This window comes from Sylvia atricapilla, chromosome 3 (genome assembly GCF_009819655.1).
Source record: "Sylvia atricapilla isolate bSylAtr1 chromosome 3, bSylAtr1.pri, whole genome shotgun sequence".
NCBI lineage: Eukaryota > Metazoa > Chordata > Aves > Passeriformes > Sylviidae > Sylvia > Sylvia atricapilla.
Window position 1 is genome coordinate 69,586,537 of NC_089142.1, and position 22,083 is coordinate 69,608,619.

The 22,083-nt window shown below is 41.4% G+C and overlaps 1 protein-coding gene across 1 annotated transcript in view; it reads left to right on the forward strand.

The window, feature by feature from the left end:
* The first annotated feature begins 5,047 nt into the window (after positions 1–5,047).
* Positions 5,048–22,083, forward strand: part of B3GALNT2 (beta-1,3-N-acetylgalactosaminyltransferase 2) — a 30,620-nt gene continuing 13,584 nt past the window's right edge. The window contains exons 1-5 of the mRNA XM_066315699.1: positions 5,048–5,218; positions 17,915–18,062; positions 19,340–19,440; positions 20,513–20,706; positions 21,691–21,786. Coding sequence (XP_066171796.1) covers positions 5,125–5,218; positions 17,915–18,062; positions 19,340–19,440; positions 20,513–20,706; positions 21,691–21,786 — 633 coding nt within the window. The 5' untranslated portion in view covers positions 5,048–5,124. The remainder of the gene's footprint in view (positions 5,219–17,914; positions 18,063–19,339; positions 19,441–20,512; positions 20,707–21,690; positions 21,787–22,083) is intronic.

The window sequence follows — 22,083 nt, forward strand, 5'->3', positions numbered from 1 at the left end:
AGGAATTCCCACAAGGCACAGTATAGGCAGTGCTCAGTTAATGAGCAGTTAGTCAGTACTATTTTGGTGTTGTTATTCATTGTGTAGCCCCAGGCCTGATTTACTCACAAATTCTGCTTTCCATGTAGAACTGTTCCCTGATGAGCTTCTCTGTGGTGCTTATCACGGGTTGCTTCACAAAGTATCTCCACAGTATCCTGGAGGAATATGAGGGAGGAACTATTTGCATCTTACAGTGGGAAGCTGAGGCAAAGCCTGGACAGATTGTGAGTACCTGCTGCTCCAGAGTTAGCTCTTTCAACACCTCACACAATGTTCCCACTTGCTCTGAGTCCTCAGCTCTACAAGCTGGAATGCCTTTTGCAAGTCAAACACATAGAAACTACAGGGGGAAAAAAAGTAACATGAAAGATTTAGCTTTGTGATTTTCCTGGTCTTGTCAGTTCTCCCAAGCAGCAATGACCCTTAGCCTTGTAACCTCTATTTTGTGATCCCACCTCACTGACCTTGCACTTGCTGCAGCAAATGAAGCAGCCACCTGAAGCTTTCTCCAGCAGAGCACATCCATCCTAGGGCAAGGTAAGCATCGTGATGGGAAAATAGCAACGGCTCACGTAAACTATTTAAAATTAAGTATAGCCTGGATATTATCTATCCAGTGATACGTAATAATGAAGTGATAAACAATATTGTGGCCAATTTGCTTTGCAATCCCCCAACATCTTACCTCTTTAGAAGCCACGTGACTAAATAGTGTATTTGCTGTTGTAGGCCTCTGCAGGACTTTCGACAAATCTTACTCTCTTCTGTACATGCGTCCTGAAGTCTTTGTACCACTTCCTAAAAATAACTGTATTCTAGCTGTACATGAAGTAACTAACCCCACCAGCTGGCTGCTGCCTGATTATTGGATATTTGATGTTCCACATCTCTGGGAGACATTCCAGTTTGCTCTCTGAGATGGGCTTGTCAAGATTTAGCTGCTGCCATATGGGTGGTTTTGAGTCCATTTCTATTTTTGATTGTCATGAAGATGTCAAGGAGTTAACTTAGACTGTAAAATTTATTATTGCTATATTGGTAAGTTTGGGTAACTGTGACCTAATTCAGCAAAACTTAAAGCTACTCCTCCAAACAGACAAGAACACGCAAAAACTTAATTAAAAGAATAAAAGGCTCAGCAAAATTATAGACAAATTATTTTAAACAAAACTTCCTTAACTGGAAGTTAATTCATAAAATGTAAAGTGGAAAAATAAGGAAGATTATACTGTGTACTACTCTTTAAAGAATAATGCAGTCATTAGACACATACATTAGTCAATATGGGTTCTCAGAAGGAAAGTTCTGTTTAACTAATTTGATCTTCTGTGATAGGGCCACTGCCTAGTGGATGAAGGGAAGGAGGTGGATGTAGTTTTTCTGGATTTTAGTGAAGCTTTTGATACTGTCTCTCACAGCACCCTTCTGCACAAGTTGTCCAACAGTGAGATGAGCAGATGATTATTGGGTGAAGAACTGGCTGAAGGAGACGCAGAGCTCAAAGGTTGCAATGAAAGGGGCAACATCTGGCTGGTGACCAGGGAGGTTTCTCAGGGCTCACGTCTAGAGCAAATTATGTTCAATATATTTATCAGTGACCTGGGAGGTGCTGTTGACTCTGTAGGAGGGCTTACAGAAGAATCTAGATAGACTGGAACACTGGGTAGTGATTAATGGGATGAAATTTAACAAGTGAAATGTCAGATCCTGCACCTGGGATGGAGTAACAGTAGGCACTCCCAAAAGAGTCTGGGAATTCCTCTCCATCTGCACTTCATTGGATCAGAAAACTGAAAACGGAAGCCATAAGACATTTCTTCTGTTTGGGAAGCTAAGCAAAATCTATTTCTTGTAAGGACCCTAAACAAGGTAAGGAAAGGATTGATAAATCCTCGACAGTGAACCTGTTTAGATTATGAACAGTGGAAAAAGAATAAAACACCTCCTTGGGATGCAAATTTACAGCCCTTTAAACTAACAAAGCCCTTCATATCCTGATCCATAATCTCTTTTAATATTTTTTCTTTAAAAAACTAAAGGCATGAAGATTTTGTGAAAAGTAATATATCAGTGTTACTGCTACCTGGGGAGAAAGCTAAGCCCCAAACCCCTAAAATGGAGTCTCTCATGAGACCTTCCTCTGCTTTCAGATGGAGTGTGCAGAGATCAATAAAACACAACTCCCTGGGGATGAACTCTGCTAAAATATACACTGATTCTTGCTCTTCTCTGCCGCTGCTGTCCTAAAAATATCCCAGCTGCCCACTCGGGGCAACAATTAGGCAAACAAACAGTAAAAAAAAACCCCTGCATGCTATGGACTGGCTAGTTTTGAGTAGAGCTCTGGTATCCATCATGTCTTCTTTGTGTCAGGCAGCAGATGCTTATCCAGAGGGACTCTGCAAATTTAACAGAAACATCTTAAGTTTGCAAGCAGCCTGGGGAATAACATTTCTGTCTCTTCTGTCTCCAGCTCTTGTGCCCAACATGTTGTGCCTGTACTATATTTTGTGTGCCAGAAGTACCCTCTGAGCCTGTACTGTCAGGAGAGTAAATCAGCTCAGAAAGAACATAAGGAAAAGCGTGTATTTTTTATAGAGTTGTTATAACCCAAATCAAAATATAACCCAACTCAATTTTTTTAGTTTTTCAGAAAAGTAATTTAACATTATCTAGAAGTTATATTCTGTATCAATTTTTCTTTTAATAGTATACATATTCATGATTCTTAAATCTTGGGAAAAAATCCAATTTTTATATGAGCACTTTTTAAAAAGCATGCTTAACACTCAGTGCCTTGAAGCCATGTATAGACACTCCAACATCGACTTGCTTCACTAAAATACTAGTCCCCTCACAAATGCCTTTAAGAATGCAAATTGAAACTTCTTTACTTATGGGAACTTCTGGAAATTGGGTTAATGGTTGGGTCTGATCACCTCATGATTTACATGCATGTGCACACTGTCAGTATCATACAGATGGGGATGAAATTGGGAGGCTTAGGTAAAATCTTTGGCTATAAAAATCTCGTAGAGATGCAACAGATAAATGGAATAGGAAAGGCCAATTCTCTACAACTAAACTGTGTTAGTAACCATTTTCTACCTGACTAACAAAAATGCATATGTATCATCCTTTTGACATGGATATCCTGTTTGTATAATGTGAAGAAACAGGTTTCTCCTGATCTCTATGTAATACAATTACTTTTTCTTGAAGATGATAGGTAATACCACAGGGAAAATAAGATGTTAAAGGATTGGGTGCTCTGTTTTGCCTGCAAAGAAATAATCACTCCCAGGCATGTTTATAAGATGAATCCCCTTCAGATCACCTGGCATGGAGGGAGAACCTAACATATTGGGTACAAGGAATGTAGCCAAATATAGACAAATATTAATAGATGGACCAGTTTTTATTTCTGCAGCTGAACACGCTGAAAGGCAAGTCAAATGTAAATAGTGATTAATCATAGCATTTTTTGTGTAAATGTGTACTACTACTATTTGCTGACAAGTACTCAATTGCATATCAAATAAGTATGCAGCAAACTAAAACTGGTGTATTTCCAATGCATTTTCCTTCTGCTTGTAAACCTAATATATAAGGGTTAAAATCATTGGTTTGTCTTCTAGTATCTCACTCCACTTGATGAAAAATTGCTATTAAATAAGAAGTTTGAAAGGACTGCAGGCATTTTCCAAAGACTTTTCATGGCTTGGGTATTTTTAAAAAAATTGGTCTTCTTTTTATAAAAAAAAATAATTTATTTCCATTCTACTTCATACCGATCAAGTTCTGTTACTAATTAAATGTATTTCTAAGAGATTAGCATCAGCAGTCACTCATTTAGGCCTTACAGCTATTACACATAATCTTCTAGTTTACACATTAACAAGAGGCAAAAAGGTAGAAAATTATGCACAAAAAGTTCCACTTGAACTCGGGGAAGAAATTATTTACTGTGCAAGTGACTGCAGACTGGAACAGATTTTCTGGAGAGATTGTGGAGTCTCCCTCTCTGGAGATGTTCAAGAACCACCTGGCGTCAATCCTGTGCCAGGTGCTCTAGGATGACCCTGTCTGAACAGGGAGGTTGGACCATACGACCTCCTGTGGTCCCTTCCAGCCGGACCCATCCTGTTAATCTCTGATTCTGAGAAGCCTTTGCTTATTTATCCACATCGCTTTTTCAGGTAGGTTTATCCTGGGGCACTCTGAGGAAACAAATTTCTCATTGTTATCTGCGTGCAGGAGAGCAAAGACAAGTAAATCACGGTGCTGATAATATTGTGCTCTCCCTCATCCGATCGCATGTAAACCCTCGTGGCCAGGACAGAGCTCCGCGGGTCAGTCCTTAGGCACCTCATTTCTCAGCGGCGGCTGAAGGTAACAGGTGAAGCCGAGATGGGATTATTGACATTTCATAACGAATTTAAGGATTCTTGGCCGTGATCCAAACGCAGTTAAGGAAACTTTGATTGTCTAACACCACCCCCCAGCAATTTCAGTCAAAGAACACGTTACTTGCTGGAATAAAATACTCCACAGTTTGCGAGCGCCGTAGCAGGTCTTTGCCAAGGCGAAGCGCTCTCTCCCCTTTACTGAATTAGTAAAGGATTGTTCTGGAAAGCTATTTTGTTCCTAACGCAACGACGTTTGAGAAGAGGCATTCAGCGGATAATCTCAGAACGAGTGCCCGGGCACGGTTCCCCCGCAGGCGGTGCGGCGGCCGGGCGGTCCCGGGGAGGCGCAGCCCGTGAGGGAGGCGCAGCCCGTGAGGGGGACGCCCCGCCGCCGGCCGCCCTCCCGCGCCCCCCGCCATGTGAGACGCGCGGAGCCGCCGCGCTCCCCCGCGCCCCGCGGCATTGTGGGGGCTGTAGGCGGCCGCCGCCGCCCGCCCGCGCCGCCGCCGCCCGCCCTGGCCGGGGCGGGACTGCAGCTCCCGGCGGCCGCGGGGCAGCCGAGCCCGGCCCGGCCGAGCGGGGAGGAGCCGCGGGCGGCCGAGCCGGGCCGTCGCGCCGGCGCCGCTGGGAGAGGCCGGCGCGAAGGGGAAGGGGCCGGCGGCTGCGGCGGCCAATGCGAAACTGGCTGGTGCTGCTGTGCCCCTGTGTGGTCGGGGTCGCGCTGCACCTCTGGCTGCTGCTGAGCTGCCCGGGCAGCCACCCGGCAGGTAGGAGAGGGGCGGGCGGCGGCGGGCTGGGCTCCTCCGCCCTCCCTTCCCAGGCAGGAGAGGTCGGGGCTGGCGGGGCAGGTGGCGGGGGCGGGAGGCGAGGGGAGGGCCGGGGATGCTGTGGCCGGGGTGCCCGCGGGCTTCCTCGGCAGGGAGCGTCCCGTTCCGTGGAGCGGCGGAGAGCGGCGCGGGCTGCGCCGCCAGAGCCGGAGGTGCCGGGCGCGGTGGCGGAGCGGGGTCCGCGGGTGCGGAGCGGCGGGTGCGGGACCCGGCTCCCGCTTCCCAGCGCCTCCCGCTTCCCAGCGCCTCCCGCTCGGCCGGTGCCCTCCCGCGCCACCGAGGCACGTGGGGAAGAAATTCCCACCGATCCCGCTCATGTCGCGTCATTCCCGGTCCTAGGAATATCTGTTCGCAGTGCGCTGTGTTTGCCTCAGCGGGCTTTAAAACCCCTGTGCTGTAAAAAGCTATTCATAGGACCGGGTATGAGCCAACACAAGTGAAATGCGATCCTTGAGGGCTCGCCTTGTGCTCCTTACGGAATGAGGTGTAGTTTTCAGGCCACAGATCTTCATGCCTGAGGAAACAGGCATGTGTTGGAACAGAAACTTTTGTCAGCTACTCACAGGTGCTGTTTGACAATATAAAAAAATGCTGTGCGTGAACACGTAATGGTGTTTTTTTTACTTGGGGTGTGCTTAGAACTATTTAGTGACCCAGTAGCTTGTTCACTAATGGAGCCACACTCTGCAACTGGTGCTTATTTCCCATGCAGGGTGTGCACAGCTGTGAGGAAACGAGTCTGCTTATTGCCAATTAATAGTGCAAATATGCAAGAAGCAAGGTCAGTGCTTTTGCACAGTCTGAAGGCTGCAGAGTTGTATAGGTGTGTGTCTATATTCATGCTTTTGCACATCACATCAGCAATGGTCACACTTGAATTAAAAAAGAATGGGAGATCTAATTGTTCAACTTCTGGCCTGATGTGAGATGCCCGGTTGGTTTCGTTCATCTTTCACGGTGCCGTTTTGGAGCTTCAGAGCATTAATTTGGAGATAGAAGTGGCAGTGTGGAATCTCGTGATGACCTTTCCTGCATAAATGTGTTTTCCACTAACAAACATTTCTAAAGAAAATCCAGAAGTTTCTCAGTTGGTGTGAATGAGTGGTTTGGTCACTTAAATAATCAGCTAAAGGTATTAGCAAAAGTAGGATGAACACAAATTTGTAAAAGAGCAGCTTAACAAACTTGGATATCAAGGTTCTCCCTGTTGCTTACTGCATGGATGAAACACCCCAAGGAAACTCCAGCTAGAATTAATTTAGAATGATTTACACAGAGACCAAAGACTCAAAAGGATAAAAAGGATAAGGGTTTGACTCTGGCTGAGTCACAACATTCAGGGTGGTTCCCCTTGCTTTTCAAACTCCTCATGGGGCTTAGGTGCAGCTAAGTTCAATCTTGGTCTCCTACTTGATCAGCAGTTTATATACAAATGATTTAGGAGCACTTAATCAATGACTAATTTAACATTTACAAAGTGATTTTCCTTTCCTGAAAGTGAGTACAGTGAGTGAGAAATGATAGGAAATCTAGGTATATGTTTCCTCCAGTACCTTAAAGTATCCATAAGCTGCTGTTACTTCTTTTTAGAATGGGGCATTTGCAAATGTTCTGTTTTTCTTGAGATATATGGAAGAATCACACTACCTCCTGTCTAACAGGTGCTCAAAAACTTTAATTCTCTACTTGGTCCCTGACACTTTTCATGTGGCATCTCAACTTCTGCTTCGCATAGTGCTTGCTACACTGCTGCTTCCATTTGCCCCACCTTTCCAAGGGCATTTCCCCTAATGAGAGTATCACCTATAGATCTGTACAGTTTCACGTTCTGAGAGAGTGCGACGGTCCATGAAAGTTCAGCATACATGGGATGAGCAATTGTAGGTGAATGTTTATACCCCTGTGGAAGTCTGTTAAAGGTATATTGTGAACTTTTCCAGGTAAAAGAAAGTTTCTTTTTATCTTCCTGCAAGGGAACTGACCATAAAGGACACATCTGTCACAGCTGGCCTTGCTGTGCATGGTGTGTAGCTCCTTGTAGCTGTTAAAGTTGCAATATTGGGTACTGCAGCTCTCAGTGGGGCTGTGTTGGCATTTAGGAGCGGATAATCAATTGCTAGATGCCACCACCCACCCAGTTTTCAGACTGGCCAAATGGGTGAATTGTACGGTGGGCTCTGGAAATAATGTGTCATTTTTCTAAGTCTGCTGCTACCCCAGAATTATCCATTTTGTGCTGCAGCAGGAGTTGGGCATTGCAGTACCTTGTTAGTATTTGAATGGGAGTACAGAGACTGCAGGAGGTACACGCACTGTACCCTCGGTTTCTGTCAGGTTTAGGGGCAAGATTCGAACCAAAAGACCACACACTGCTGACCATTGGGCACCAGGCTTGGATATTCAAAATACTGAAACACAAAGTAGTTCCATTGTGGTCTTCCGCTGCAAAGCAAGTGGAAGACAACCTTCACTTCTCATCCAGACAGAGCCATAAATTAACTTTTGTGGTTTGGTGAAAAGCACTTGCTCTGTTCACTGCAATGGTTTTAACTCTGTGCTGTCCAAGTTGTACACCCAGCTTCTCAGCATCCTGTGTTGCATTAATACTGAAATTTGTGCTCCTGTATCTGTGTGGAATTTTGTCAGTTGTTGAGGGCCAACAGGGATGAGAATGTATTTTGCTTTAGTGGTGGGTCAGAGGTCATATTCAGAGGAGTCTGAGGGAAACAAAGAATCATCTTTCCTCAGTTTGCTGTCATCAGGGTCATCCCATATGTTCCCATCACATTCTTCAGGGGATACAATTAATTTCCTAATCTATACAATGTCAGGAGAATGGAAAGCCCACATAAACATAATGTCATCCTCCAACCTGGTTGGATGGTGTTTTCCTCCAACTTTTTTTTTCTCATTTTCTTCCTTTAACTGCTTTTGCAGCTGTTCCATTTTCAAAGACAGTATTAATTCAGTTGTCTTTAGGAGTTTTATTTCTTCCTTTAGTTATAGTATCCTTTTATTGTTATTCTTGCGATCTTGATAAGCAGCTTCTAACCAGGCTCTTAGCATTTTGCAAATAATTCTTTTTCCATCCTTTATCTGGCCCTGTCCACCTTTAGCTGTCCTTTCATAGCTGTGCAGTCATGCCAGTTAACACAACCCCATTCTTCTGAGAATTTGGAACTTGGATTTATTCTGTGCTTTCTTAAGCAATCCGTGCTTCTATTTGGCAGCCAGTCAAATATGTCAATTTGTCACAAATGAGTTTAGGTTGCTTAAAGAATCACCTTCAAAGGTAGTAGCAAAACCAGGTATCACCTGGATTTCACCTGAGCTCACAACTAAGCACCATGCAACCAACTCACTTATTTCCTGCTGCCCCCAACCCCAGCAGTGGGATGGGGAGGAGGATCAGGAAAAAAACCCCCACAAAAAACTCCCCCAAACCCTAATGGATTGAGAAAGGAGTTAGAATTCACTTAGAATGACGTACACAGAGGCTAAAGACACAAAATGGTAAGGGAGACCCTCCTGTTGAGTCATGAGATTCAGAGTGGAACCCCTTACTTTCTAAACTCCTCATGGAGCTGAGGTGCAGCTAGGTCCAGTCTTAGTCTCAGACTTGGTCAGTGATCGATACCTAAAGGATTTAGCAGCACTTAATCATTGACTAATTTAACATTTACTAAGTGATATACAAAGTGATAGGGTTTACTATAATTGCTGCAGTGACTTCATTATACATCCAGCATTCGTGCTATACTGGCAGAAGAGTATCTAAGTTAGTCCACTCATGCATGCACACTGACACAAGGAGATCTATTTATATACAGGGATATATGGGTATAAATGTGTACAGGTATACCTGTTAAAAATTCCTCTGGAGTTCAGTGAAATGCTCACTTCTAATATCTTGGCATTCCTCAGTGGGAAAGGGTTGAGCCTCAAGGAATGGAAGATTTCAGCCCAGGCTCTGTCATCCATTTTGGGTGCTGATCCTCAGAATTTTGCAACCTGTGAGCTCTGAGAGACATCCTACTCAGGGAGTCGCTGGTGGCAGCCTGCTGTCGTCCAGGCGGGCCAAAGGGCTTCACTCAGGACCAGTTTTTAGGGTTGTTTAGATGTTTGGCTTTAGTCATCCACAAATTTCAACCCCGAACACAATCTTGGTTGGTAATTGCTGGAATTTTCAAAAATCCAGGAACTATGGAGCCTGTTCCACTCAGAGTACAGTTCAGGTAAGGAATGCTCCAGGCCTGTCAGGGGATGACTGATTACTCCTGCTGTCATTCCTTCCTTGGTCAGGCAGCAGGAGTTGCTTACCATGGTCAGTGTTGCCCTCGCCTTAACCATGCTGGGGCTGGTTCCTGTTCCAGTCAAGGGACACTTCACTGCCCAGTTCATTACACAAAGGCCTAATGGGAATTTCTGAGGTAGAGCAACCCTGAGATGGGGGAGGAAGGCATCACTTGGAAGTTGGGGAAGGAGAAAAGTAGCTCTGCTCTTCAGAGTTTCCCTGTTTTGAGCAGTTATTATTAGAGTTAATGTTCAGTAAAACCATGCATTGTAAAACCATGCTGCATTGGATGATGCTAGGATAACAAGGATTTTTAATAAGTGGGTCTTTTTTTGTATTGAAAGAGCAAGTGTATGCTTGTTTGGAGGGTTTATTTAGTTGTAAATAAATACTATTGTAAAGTTACTATTGAATAATGTATTCACACCGAGGAGAGGAATAACGATGCCTCCTATAAAATGAGAACATATGTCATCTGTAGGAAAATGCTCAATATTGTGTATGAGTTGCCTTTTTTAAGGCCCAATCCTTGCATGGTATTTAAGGAAGAGTCTGCCTCTTAGCCCTCAAAGTACCACAAAAATGTACATGATGTAGGTATGGCTGCCTTGGCAGAAGAAAGACGGATGAGCCAAGGGACCTCAGATGTCTTCTGTGTTGTATTTTTTTATTTTTCAGAGTGGTTTACGAATATTAGTGAATTTGTATACAAGAGAAAGGAATGTCCCTATTTATTAAAAGGCTTTCTTGAATCTGGAACTACCTAAAAGGATCTGGTAGTGCCTGATAAAGCCAGTCTTGTTTCACTTGAGTAATTTTTTTCCTTGTTTACTACTCCAGCTGTTCTTTACTACCTATCACCTGGAATCCTTGGTGTGAATAAAAAGTAAATCTTATGGTGCAGTGCTTTGCAGTAGCTGTGACATAAAAATGTGTAATTTGTATTTTCTCTGGTATTTTTGTGTGGTTGTGTACAATAGTTGTGCGTTATCTCAACAGTTGCAGAAATAGCTGACTACCAGTGGAGGTCAAAGACAGAGTGAACAGCAATTCTGGTTTTTTATGGAGTTTAATTACCCTCCCAAATAATCATCGCCATACATTCAAATGGAAATCTGTCAAAAAGTTGATAACCTGTTTTAGTGATTATTAGTCTTGGCTTCATTGATTCACTAACACAAGATTGGAATAGACATCCCCAGCCATCAATTCTGCTTACTATTTCTATTAAGCAGCTCTTAGTCTCTTGTAAAATGGCCAATGGGCAGCCTACGTTTATTTAGTGAAGGCTCAGGGTGGCTGTTTGTCTGTTCCTTTGGATTCCTGGCAGTTGTAGGAAGAGGCTGTTCCAGAGGCTTTTTGTCCTGATTAAAAATATGTTCTCATTTCTAGCCTGAGCTTACTTGCAACTGGTTTATGCCCTTGAATTCTTAAGCCTTTCAGTCAAAAGGGTCTTTCTCCTCCTTCAAGTACATCTTCAGCACGTAACCAGAGAGGTCAAAGGTGTCTGTTTTAAACTTTTGCTTTCTTAAGTTGAGCACCTTAGGTACTTCTAATTTCTACTGGAAAATAGACTTTCCATTTGTAGAAAACAGTTTGGTTTTGTTATCTACAGGTGAGATGGCTTTAAATGTGAACAGTGTTCCGGTCTTGACTCATCCATCTACTTTTCTTCCTCTATTGGAAGTACCTTCTGTAACAAAGTCTTTCTTTTAACCTTCCTATCCCTTGTGAAAGGCCTGTAGTTTGCTGCATTCTTGGCCCTCAGTTGTGTCTCTCCCTGTGCAGTATTCAGACTTTCTCTGTGTTTGTGATCACATTTACCTTGGTGTCACAGCACATAGAGTACACTTCTTTTAGGCAGTACTCAGTAATTGGAAAAAAATAAATAGGATCAATCCTGAGACAAAAGGCCTTTGCTTTAGTGTCCTGACTTTGGTGGCTCGCTGCGTTTTTAGGTTTTTTTTTTTTTTTTTTGTTCATCAGTTAGTGAGACTGTAATTCACACTTCTGAACAAGATTTGTGCAGGAACATGCTTTTAGGTCTGATTGAAATCCTTGTCTAACTGGTTACAAACAAGTGCTATCCAAGGAAAGTTTGTGAGTAGGAAGCTTAGTTAATTTTTTGTGGGGAAAAAAAAAAGTTTTAGATAAATGCTAATTATAAAATGACCTCAGAAACTTGAGAAGGAACAGACAGACCTGCTTTTAGCACTCCAGGTGGATTCATTGCTAATTGTGTGTTTTAATTGATAGCACAAATCTTATTGAGTAGGAAGTTACTCACTGTAGGGCTTCAGCTACAGGGCCTAATCAGAAAGCCCTACACATTCTGTGTAATCTTCTGCTACTTGGCTGATGCTGATGCCCTTTAAGTCGTTATTCCTGTCACATTTCTGGGGGGGTGGCAGCTAAAAATTGGCCCTTTTGGATTTGTGAGAGTCAGTCTTCTACTAGTGAACGATTATGCAACAGATTAAAACCCACCATTTTCTAGAGTCTGCTTGTATGCCATCTGTTGTCCTCTGGCTCAGCATGTACTTCTTCAGGCCCTGGCCTAATGGAACCAAAATATGGGAACAAGCTAGGAGGTGAAGTTTTGCTAAAATACAAGACCTTAAGAAAGGATGTTGTCTGAAATCTGGTAGTCCTATCTGTCAGGGAGTAGCATGTTTGGTCACAAAGTTATTTCATCTTTTGTAGGTGTGTAAAGACTTACAGACTGGTGGCCTTGGAAACTGAAACTCAGCAGGTCAAGTTTGACACTGGCAGTAGATGTGCAATCCTGCCTAAAATATCACTTGTCCCCTACCCTTCATCTGTAAGATCTTAGTATGATGTGGTTTTTCATGGTTAGGCCACCTCCAGCATAAAACAATCCTCTAACTTTTGATGACACAGAATAATTGACAAAGAATACACAAAATAAGCTGATGGAATTTTCCAAATGAATTGGGATTTTTTTAGGGTTTTCAGTTATTCTGTAGACAGATATCTGAGACGTTGCAAACTACTAATGAGTGGCACTGGAATTGCATTTTTGTATTTTGGCACTGGAGTAGGGGGCAAAGAGAACCAGTTCTGCTGGAGCTGGTGGAATTAAGGTTTTCAACAGTTATCCTCTAAATTGCCCACTGAGTGGAACAGCCAGAGAGAGCAAGGAGCCTTCCCTGGGAGCAGGCTTTTGTTCCGTGGCAGCAGGGACTGGTAGCCAATTTTCATTCTATAAAGGTGCTGTACTCTGCTTCCCCTTTCCTGCCACAACCCCACCCCTTCTCTCCACAAAATAAAAAAGAAAAGGAGGCATCAGTTTGTGTTGCAAAAATGCTTTGCTTTGTTTCTTTTAACTTTGCTTCTGATGCTTTGGCCATTGCTCCCAGTTTTGTGTAGAAATGTGCAAGTGTTATATAATTAAGGTGTTCTGGGTACCATCACTCCACCACTGGTACTACTGCCACTTGGCAATTCAGAAGAACCCTGCTGTCCTGTTTCTTTTAAGGACTGCTGTTGATGTAAAACAAACAGAAACCTCTGCCTGCAGAGGTTTTATTCTTTGAATCAGTAAATCTTGTATAAAAGCTTGTCTGCCTCACGGAGTACTGCAGAAACCAGGGGTGCACATCTCGGCGATTTCTAGCTCTGTGGTGAAGTAGGGACTGCAGGGAGGTCAGGTAGCTCTGCTTGCAGCAAAACATGTAATGCAGATGAGCTGTAGCAGATTACTCTAAGTGAAGTAGATTAAAAGGGGGAAAGAGCTGCTTTTGCTCTTTGGTGTGTTCTTTTTCTTGTGTGTCAGCATCCTGTGAATACAAATCTTTATATTGAGTTAATTCCTTCCTTCGTGTTTGTTTGGATCTTTTGCAAAGCGGCAGAGAAGAAAAGAGTATTAAACCTCAGAATATGATTGCAAGATCACAGGAATAGACAAAGATAAAAATGTGTGGGTTTTTTTATTTTGGAGGAGTATTGTTCCTTTTTAGTCTTATCTTATGAAGTGGATTAGTTGAGAATATTCTAAATAATTTCTGCTTGGCCTACTTAGTTCCATTCATTGATTTATTCAGGGAAAAAAAAGAAAAGAAAATAAAAAAGCTGCACTAGTAACAGAAGATACAAAGCCTAGCCTTCTGTGGAGCTCACTTATTTTAGCAGTGTCCAGTGGAGGTACTCTGGTGCCTGATACTGCAGGTAAGCCTATACTGCTGTGTTTCTCAGTGCAGGCACTAATGATGAGTCTTTTCTTTGTCCACTCCAGTCACATGAAATGCAGAGACTAAATCACTTTGTGGACTGCATATTATGTCAAATTTCATTGAAAATTACTGACAAATTTAGTAGTTGACTGGGGACTCATCAGTAAAGATATGTTTAGCAAGACTGTGTTTGTTGACAAAATCAAGCTGAATGATCTCTCACTCTTTTCATCTTCTTATAATGAAGCAAATATAATTAACAGCCTAATTTGACATTTTATTGAGAATCAGTCTCATGGGAAGTAGAGATGCATGTTCATCTTTGTAGTTTGGGATTTTGAAAAACTTCAAGAGGTGCTGAGGTGATTATTATCTGAGTAGGGTCAGCAGACTGCCTGCCAGTGGTGACCTCCTTCCATGGCCAGCTCAGCTGGACACACACCTCTGCATCTTTAGCCGTGTCTTCTAAAGGCACAGCTTTGTACTCTACATATGCACTGGTTTTCCCTTTCCTGTGTCTCTCCCAAACTTTGATCTGTTGCTAGTTCTCAGTCAAGCTTGACAGACAGGTGGAGGTTTCACCCATTTCATGAAAATTGGTGGCTGAGAATCCTGTGAAAGCTTCCTGAAGCTGATCCTGAGGTGAATATCTGTACCAATGAAAGTACAAGTGTGGTGAGATGTCAGAAAATTGTGTGGGAGCCAGTCCTCACAAGGTATCAGAGCCCAAGAAAGCTTCAGTAGGAGCTTACCATAAACAATGTGACACAAGGTTCTGGCAGACTGGACTTAGGAGACTTAGAGCTGACAAAAGTACTGCTGACAGCTGCTGTAGAGAATTAAATGAACCTCAGCAGCTGAGGCAGAACTGCTTGCTTTCATGTTTTTGTGGGTTTTGCTGTGGATTAACAGATGGGTTTTGTGTGTATTTGTCTCAGGTTCTACTAGGAAGTCTTGGGCTAAGTAGTGCAATCAAGGTACAGCTTTGAGTAAGTAAGAATTCAAAAGCCAGGCAGACAGTGGTAGTGTGACCTTTGGATTGGAAAGCTTCCTCTCCTTCTCCATACCTTTGGAGAAGTTTCTAGGGTTTATAATGGAATGTGATACATAGCTTTTTTCTTTTTCTTTCCTCACTCCCTTCACAAACCACAAAATTTACAGTTTTTTCTTGTCTTTGAAATCAGAAAATGTAAAGATGTAATTATATCTTATAGAAGCAGTTCCAGGTAAGAGCAATGTATATACGATATAATACAATCCAACATATAAAACTTTGGCTAAAAGTGCACAAAAATAGAATGTAAGATAAATAGCTTTGGTCCTCAGTGGCAAGTATTGATTGCTTGTCTAAATTGTCACTATTGACTTTGAGGTCAGCAGTGTTTTCTCTTAAATTATGCTGCATCAGAGAATATTTATGCACGTATCGAAATTATCCTTATAAATTAATAATAGCCTTAGTATTTTTCCCCTGTACTTCTCACTTTATCTCCCTTTTTTTAAATAGTGCAAGTTCAGAGAAACACATATGAATCTATTTTAGCATTATTCCTACTTTTCCATAGGAAGCAGAAATCTTTACTAACAAGCAAAAAATTTTTTTGTGAAAGTAAGCTTTTTTTAAAATTTATTTTTGGTGGTTTTAAAAAGTAAAATGACGTAACTCTTGGGACAGAGAAAACAGACAATCTTCTGAATATAGACTACTGCAATGCTGTTCTGAAAGCAATAGGATATTAACTCTGAAGCATCTGTTACATTAGCATTGTTCCCATGTGGATGGTTCATAAGGAAAAGCTTCACTCATTTTAAAACATAAACTAATTTAAAGTATGTATATTTGATTTGAGTAGCTTATTTTTAGCTGGGTTTTTTTAAAAAATCATTCAAGCTAATCAAGTTACCCCATAGACTTGTGTCCTTAGTTTTTATTGAATGGAATGGTTCTGCTTCTTACTAAAAGTGGTGTTTAAAAAAAAAGATGTAAACAGTACCTCATCTACAGTCTACAAGCATATTCAACCTATGAACTTTGTACTGGAAGGCACGGAGTTAAGGCTGAAGGTTGTTCTTCATTCATCAAAGGATGGATGAAGAACAAGGGAAAAAAGGGGATGTGTAAGCAGAAATTACATAACTACACAGGAATTTGCTATAGTGTTGTACTTTATAAACATATGTATGTCTCTGCTGTCTTGGAGAGCTGGTAATTCTTGGCTGTGAGGACATACAGAGCCTCTGGATAAATTATATTTCCCAGCATAAAAGAAATCTAAACTGGTATTTCGATTGAACAGTGTGTTTGACTTACACATTTTTTTCAGATGTTGTATAGGGCACTAGGTTTGCTGCTCTGCAGCAAATAAATCATATTTCTAAACCTTGCCACCAGTTCAGTTACGGTTGTTGTAAGAGGTGCAACAGTTGACTTCAGTGAGAAAACGAAGAATGGAACTAATGGCTTGTTGCTTGGGATTTTAAGTTGTTCTGAGCCTAAGCTGATGCAAGCTTCTCTTTAATAGATTAATGTTCAGTTTTAGTGATTGATAATCTTGTAGCTGTTTTCAGTACAGTTTCATTTAAATAATGGTGGATCTTAACCTTCTTATAGAAAATCAGTGTTTGCATATTAGATCTAAAATATTTCATGGGAAATAGACTGGGAAAGATTTACCTGTGGAAACGTCACTCTGTAGTTCTTCTGCTTTTGCATTGTTCTGAGAATCAATTCCAGAGCAGTCTTCTTTGGCTTTTGGAGTCAAGGCTATTTTCAATAGCCCTAAAGAACAACAGCAAAAGTTCTGAAGTCTTGATGTTGATTCAGCATGGAACAGAGCAAGGCCAAGGCCTCTCCACTGCATGCTGAACTCTGACAGTGGGATATAAGGCTAGATGAATGTCTGGTGGGATTTGGCACAGCAGTTTTTGTGGCAGATGCTGTGAGCTCCTAGGTTAGTGAGCAGTGTAAAAGAACCCATCTATTTAGCTTCAAAGGGGAGAAAGGGGGTGCTGATACAGAAGGTAGAGTCTGGATAATAATTCAGCTCCTAGTGGGAGTTCACAATACAGACTTGGCAGTATTTTTAGTCTCTTAATTAGATTCTAAAAAAATTTGTCCATGCTATATGCAGTAGTATAAAATGCACTCACACTTACATTTGTTTTCTTTATCTGCAGCCCAATGAAAAACATAGTGAGATGAGAGGGAAGCAATCCTTTGCTAAAACTGAATACAAATCTGTATTAACTCTAGGATATCTGATAGATTAAACTAAGCAAATTCCTTTTAGCTACTTGCCTGACTCTTTACAGGCTCTAAATCAGAGCTTCTCAGGTCTCTATCTGGTCATAATCCTGCTTGAAATCAAGTCCAGGTTTCATGATCTCTAAATTAAAACAGCATAAGCTAAATCCTGGATTACAAGTATTGGTAGTAGCATCCAGCTTTAAATAAAGCCAGAGCATTCCCCTGTGTTGGGATATAATACTGTGTGTGAAGGCAGAGTGGTGTTCCACTTCAAAGGGTTAGAAACAATAGGCCTTGAGATCCCATGCTGCACTTGGGAGGCAGAAAGGTGGTCCCACTGACTTTAGAAAGAAGAGGGAAAATGGGCATGTTAATGAAGGTTTTGGTGTATTGAAAATGTTTCTTTGATTCTGAGGCAAGAAAGCAAAAGTAATTCTGCCGCTTGTTTTTAGTGTTCCAGTTTTCTTGTTTTTGAGATGTCCTTTCATTACAGAGTTACAGAATGGTTTGTGTTGAAGGGTCCTTAAAGATCGTTTAATTTCAGCTCCCCTGCCATGGGTAGGGATGACGCCCACCAGGCCAGGTTGCTCAAAGCCCCATCCTACCTCACTTTGAACACTCCCTCGAATGAGTCAGTCACAACTTCTCTGGGCAACCTTTGCCAGTGTTTAACCACCCTCTGAGTAAAAAATTTCTTCCCAACATCTAATCTCAGTCTCCCCTATTTTACTTTAAAACCCTTTCTCCTTTTCCTATCGCTATCTGCATTGCAAAAAGTTGCTCTCCCTCCTTTTTGTAAGCTCCCTTTAAATACTGGAAGGCTGGAATTTTAATTATCACTTGCAACTCAGGCTTGTGGTAATATGTGCATAAAGTAAATATTTGTCACTTTCTACTTCTAGGTCCACTGTCCTTCTTTCCTCAGTGGAAGCTGAAACATTATGATGTTATCGTAGGTGTTTTGTCAGCTCGACACAATCATGAACTACGCAGTGTTATAAGGAAGACTTGGTTCAAGCACCTGAAACAACATCCTGCCCTGAACCAACGGTAACCTCTGCTGTTTTGTAGTTTGGGCCTGGGGGGCAGGGGGTGGGGGCTGTAATGCTGAAATAGCTTGATTTAATAATTTTTGTTTTAAAGTATTTCCAGGTTTATTTGTTTGGTTGGTAGGTTTTGAGCATCTCATACTCTGATAGATTTAAGTCCGCTTAATAGTATATAAGAATACTTATTGCCTTGGGCTGTAACTACTTTTTATATACTGCTCTTTGCTTTTGCAATTACTTGCCACTGTTCATTAGTGATGTATAAGCCTTTCTCTTTTTTGTGTTGCCATGTATGGTGTGCAACTTGAATCCTCGGTTATCCAGGATTCTTGAAAGCAGGCAGGATTGCATTTGGTGACAGAACCACAAAAAATCATACAAACAGCCTCAACTGTAAAGTTCAGGTTTATTTCCCACGAACCAGGTGCACCAAACTGCTGCAGTGTGAGTGGCCCTTCCTGATTGCTTGCATAGACCTGGCAGTGTACAGAAAAGTCCACTTTTGCTGAGAAGCTCTGCTGTTCATCCCTGGAAATGTTGCCATCCTCACACCTTGGTACCTGCCTTGCACTGAAAGCATTTTGCTATTCCAAATTTGGTGCAGCTTGCAGCCTGGAATGCAGGATAACCACTACAGTCACCTAAAATTGTGACCTTTCATCACTTATATGGAGTTCTGGGAGGACATTTAGTTGCTAGGTAAAAAGATAGCTCAAGGTGGATCCTTGCTCTTTGTACTACTTGATGTCTCCCTGCTATGGAATAATCATGATTGGAGCTGGAGAGGAAGCTCTTGTTTTGCTACAACCGAAAGTTGAAATATTTCATTGTAAACGGATAGTCGGGAGTTCTTGTTCCCCCTTTGATGCTATGTGTCTTTTTTCTTGCTATTTTTTTTCATTGGCTTTTGAATGCATAGTATTTAAACAGTCTTTGTTACAATTAAGTAACAAACCCAGGCCAGAAGGGGCAGGTCTCTGGGGTCCTTCAGTGTTGCCCTAGGTCTTTTTTTCTGTTTAGTGTGCTGGCTGTCTTTAATCTTATTTCTAGCTGCCAATCTTCTTGTGACCTCGTAATGTAAAATGTAATGTGGCTTTGGAGTTGAGCTCCTGTGAGGGGATTCATGTGGTTGCTCTGCATACCAACTGTCCTTGCTGATTTTTAAGAGGTTCAAAACCTTAACCCTGTGAAGGACAGGCCATGGTGATAAAATTAAGTTTATTGAACATGGAGGGAGGAGGGAAGAGAACTGGTGTTAATAAAAGCAAATTATTTTAGTGTCCTTGTGAAGTTTATAATAGGTGCACATGGTTGTGCTGTGCCAGTGAAGGACAGAGAAGATCCCTACTCCTGCAAACTTCTGAACATCAGTAACCCAGGTATGGAAGTTAACTTTTAAAAATTCTCTGCTCTGAACTAGAGCTAGTCATCTTTTCTGAGAGTAGTTTGTGGAGTTTGAGACAGCTAGTCTTGAAAACAAACACCTCCTAGAATTTCTTACATAACCTTCCTGTAAGTACCGTGTGCAGGCCAGAAAGGGAGAGATATTTGGCCACGTGAAGGAGAGGCCATTGACTTCTAATGGATTTGCATTTTCCTTGTGTCACCAGGCAGTCTCTCCCATATAACATACACTTTTATTTGATTTGTGTGTTAAATAAAGGTGGAAAGAGACAAAATGACCGGCATAGTGTCAAATGTGAAGGAAGTAGCAAGGTGACAGTCTTGAGTGTCAGATGGACTTCTTTGGTGTCAAAGTGAATTCTCTAAGCAAGACTGGCTGATAGTCTGCTTTAGACAGAAAACAATTAGAAATACAAAATGGAGGAAAAAATTAAATGCCATACAAAAATTCCTAACTAAATTTGTAATTTTTTTCCTGTCACCTTTTGGATTTTATTTCATTTTTGCTCTTTAACACAAGTTAACTAAGGCCTGCTAGGCACCTGAGCCATGATTCAACACAAAATGTAACTTCTGTTACTTTCTCTTTGAATGACAACATGCACTGTTCCTGGGTATAAATGGTACCTCAGGGCTTAGGTAGGCGATAATGCCAAAAAGCAGGCAGCTGAATTAAGTGGAGGTGTGTGCCATTTTTTGATACATGAATAATTATTTTATTATGCTAATATACAGGTATTCATGCAGTCAAATAGCATTTTTGTCTTCCTGCTGTGGATTTATTGTATTTCTAATCTTTTCCCTGTGGATATGTAGGCATTGAGGTGCAATTGCTATTAGCCTGCAGATTGCTATATCACGGAAATTTTTCTTGCTGCAGTCTGCAGCCCATTGTGTTTTCTTTGACTCCAGTGTTTGATTATCCTTGTGCACTTGTGAGCCATTCTAATTGACCAGAATGCTTTGCATGTAGGGCAGTGTGCTTTGTGTGTATCCAGGAACTATGGACTTTCCTCACTTTAGCTCTGGCCTTTCCTTTTCATGCAGTTTTGAATCAGGAAATTGAAGCTTTCAGTCTCCCTGAGGACACACCTTCTGTGCTGTCTGAAGACAGAATTGTCAGTGTGAACTTTCGTGTCCTCTACCCCATTGTCATCACCAGCCTTGGGGTATTTTATGAGCCTGATGGGGTGGGATTCCAGAGGAACATCACTGTAAAGCTGTACCAGGCAGAACATGAGGTAGAGTATTGTAGGTATCTTTTGAAAGCATGATGTCTCTTTTTTGTGGATTAAGTTCTTACAGAAAGTGACAGGCTGTGTTGGTGAGTTAGAAGAGAAGTACTTAACTGACAAGTGTATGAATTATATTTTTCTTCTGTTGCATTTTAAATTCTCATATATGTATACAGAGGCACATTCTGGATGAGGAACAGATGAAATTCACAAAGTGCTATGAGTTAATCTAGATGCTGTTATGAAAGAGTACTTACATCTAATTCTGAGTTTTTGTTTGTATTTGAAGTTCCAAATATTGATAGTTATTAAGGAATAAAAAAAAAAAAAAAAAAGCTCTAGAAACATATTTAAAACACGTGCAGAAACATACATTTGGTGTCTTCAAGCAGAGATGTAGAACAGCTGTAATTTTTTCTTGTCTGTCTTCTGGCAAGATATTTTAAGATGTCTAGAAACTGGTATTATTTACTGGTAATAATCAGACTTCATTGAAAAATTTCCCCAGTTCCAAGCTGTTATGGCTTGCATAGAATAGCTTTGTGATTTGGAGGGAAAAAAATTGCCCAAGATTGTTGCATTTGATATATTATATTTATCCCAACCAATAACTTGATAGACCAATTTCAAAACTTCTGCTTATGCTACAGTAGAAAGAATTGTAAGTATGACTTCCAAGGGGTTTGGTTTATAATAGCCATAATAAAAATAAAGTTATACTATAATCAAGTTCATGTTTCCTAAATTGTAGAATTCCTAAAGGTTCAATGTCTGATAATTTTATCTTCATTAGCTTTTTACTTTCAGTGAAGTAGAGAAGTTGGTATCATAAGAGAGGTTCGAAACTGTTTTTTGAAGATTGGAATTTGGCAATGCAGCATCTTTATGTAATTTGTTATTATCTAAGAGCCATTTGATGGCCTGACACAGTAGCACTTTCAATGTGTGTTTTGGTTTTATTAATTTTGTTTTTTCCCCTGTTGTTCACAGGAAGCGATCTTCAGTGCTCGCTTTAGTCCACCAAGCTGTGGAGTGCAGGTGAACAGATTGTGGTACAAGCCAGTGGAGCAGTTCATTTTGCCAGAGGTATGTGCCATATCAGAACTGCCAGCAGTTCTTATAAGTCATCTGGGCAGACTGACTGATAAAACTGACCTTTGCTTGAGGCAGAAAAGAGCAAGTGAAAACCTCTAGAATGTTAGTTCACAGAATGGTAAGTAGTTGCAGGGATATGCTGAAATCCAGTATTTGTTTTACAGCAGCTTGTTATCACAAGTAATTATAAAGCATAAGCCTGGAAAATACAAATTGATAAAAAAATTACATTGTTAAATAATAGCAACTTTAGAAAATTTGCCTATTTCTGATTGAAAGCTGCACCTG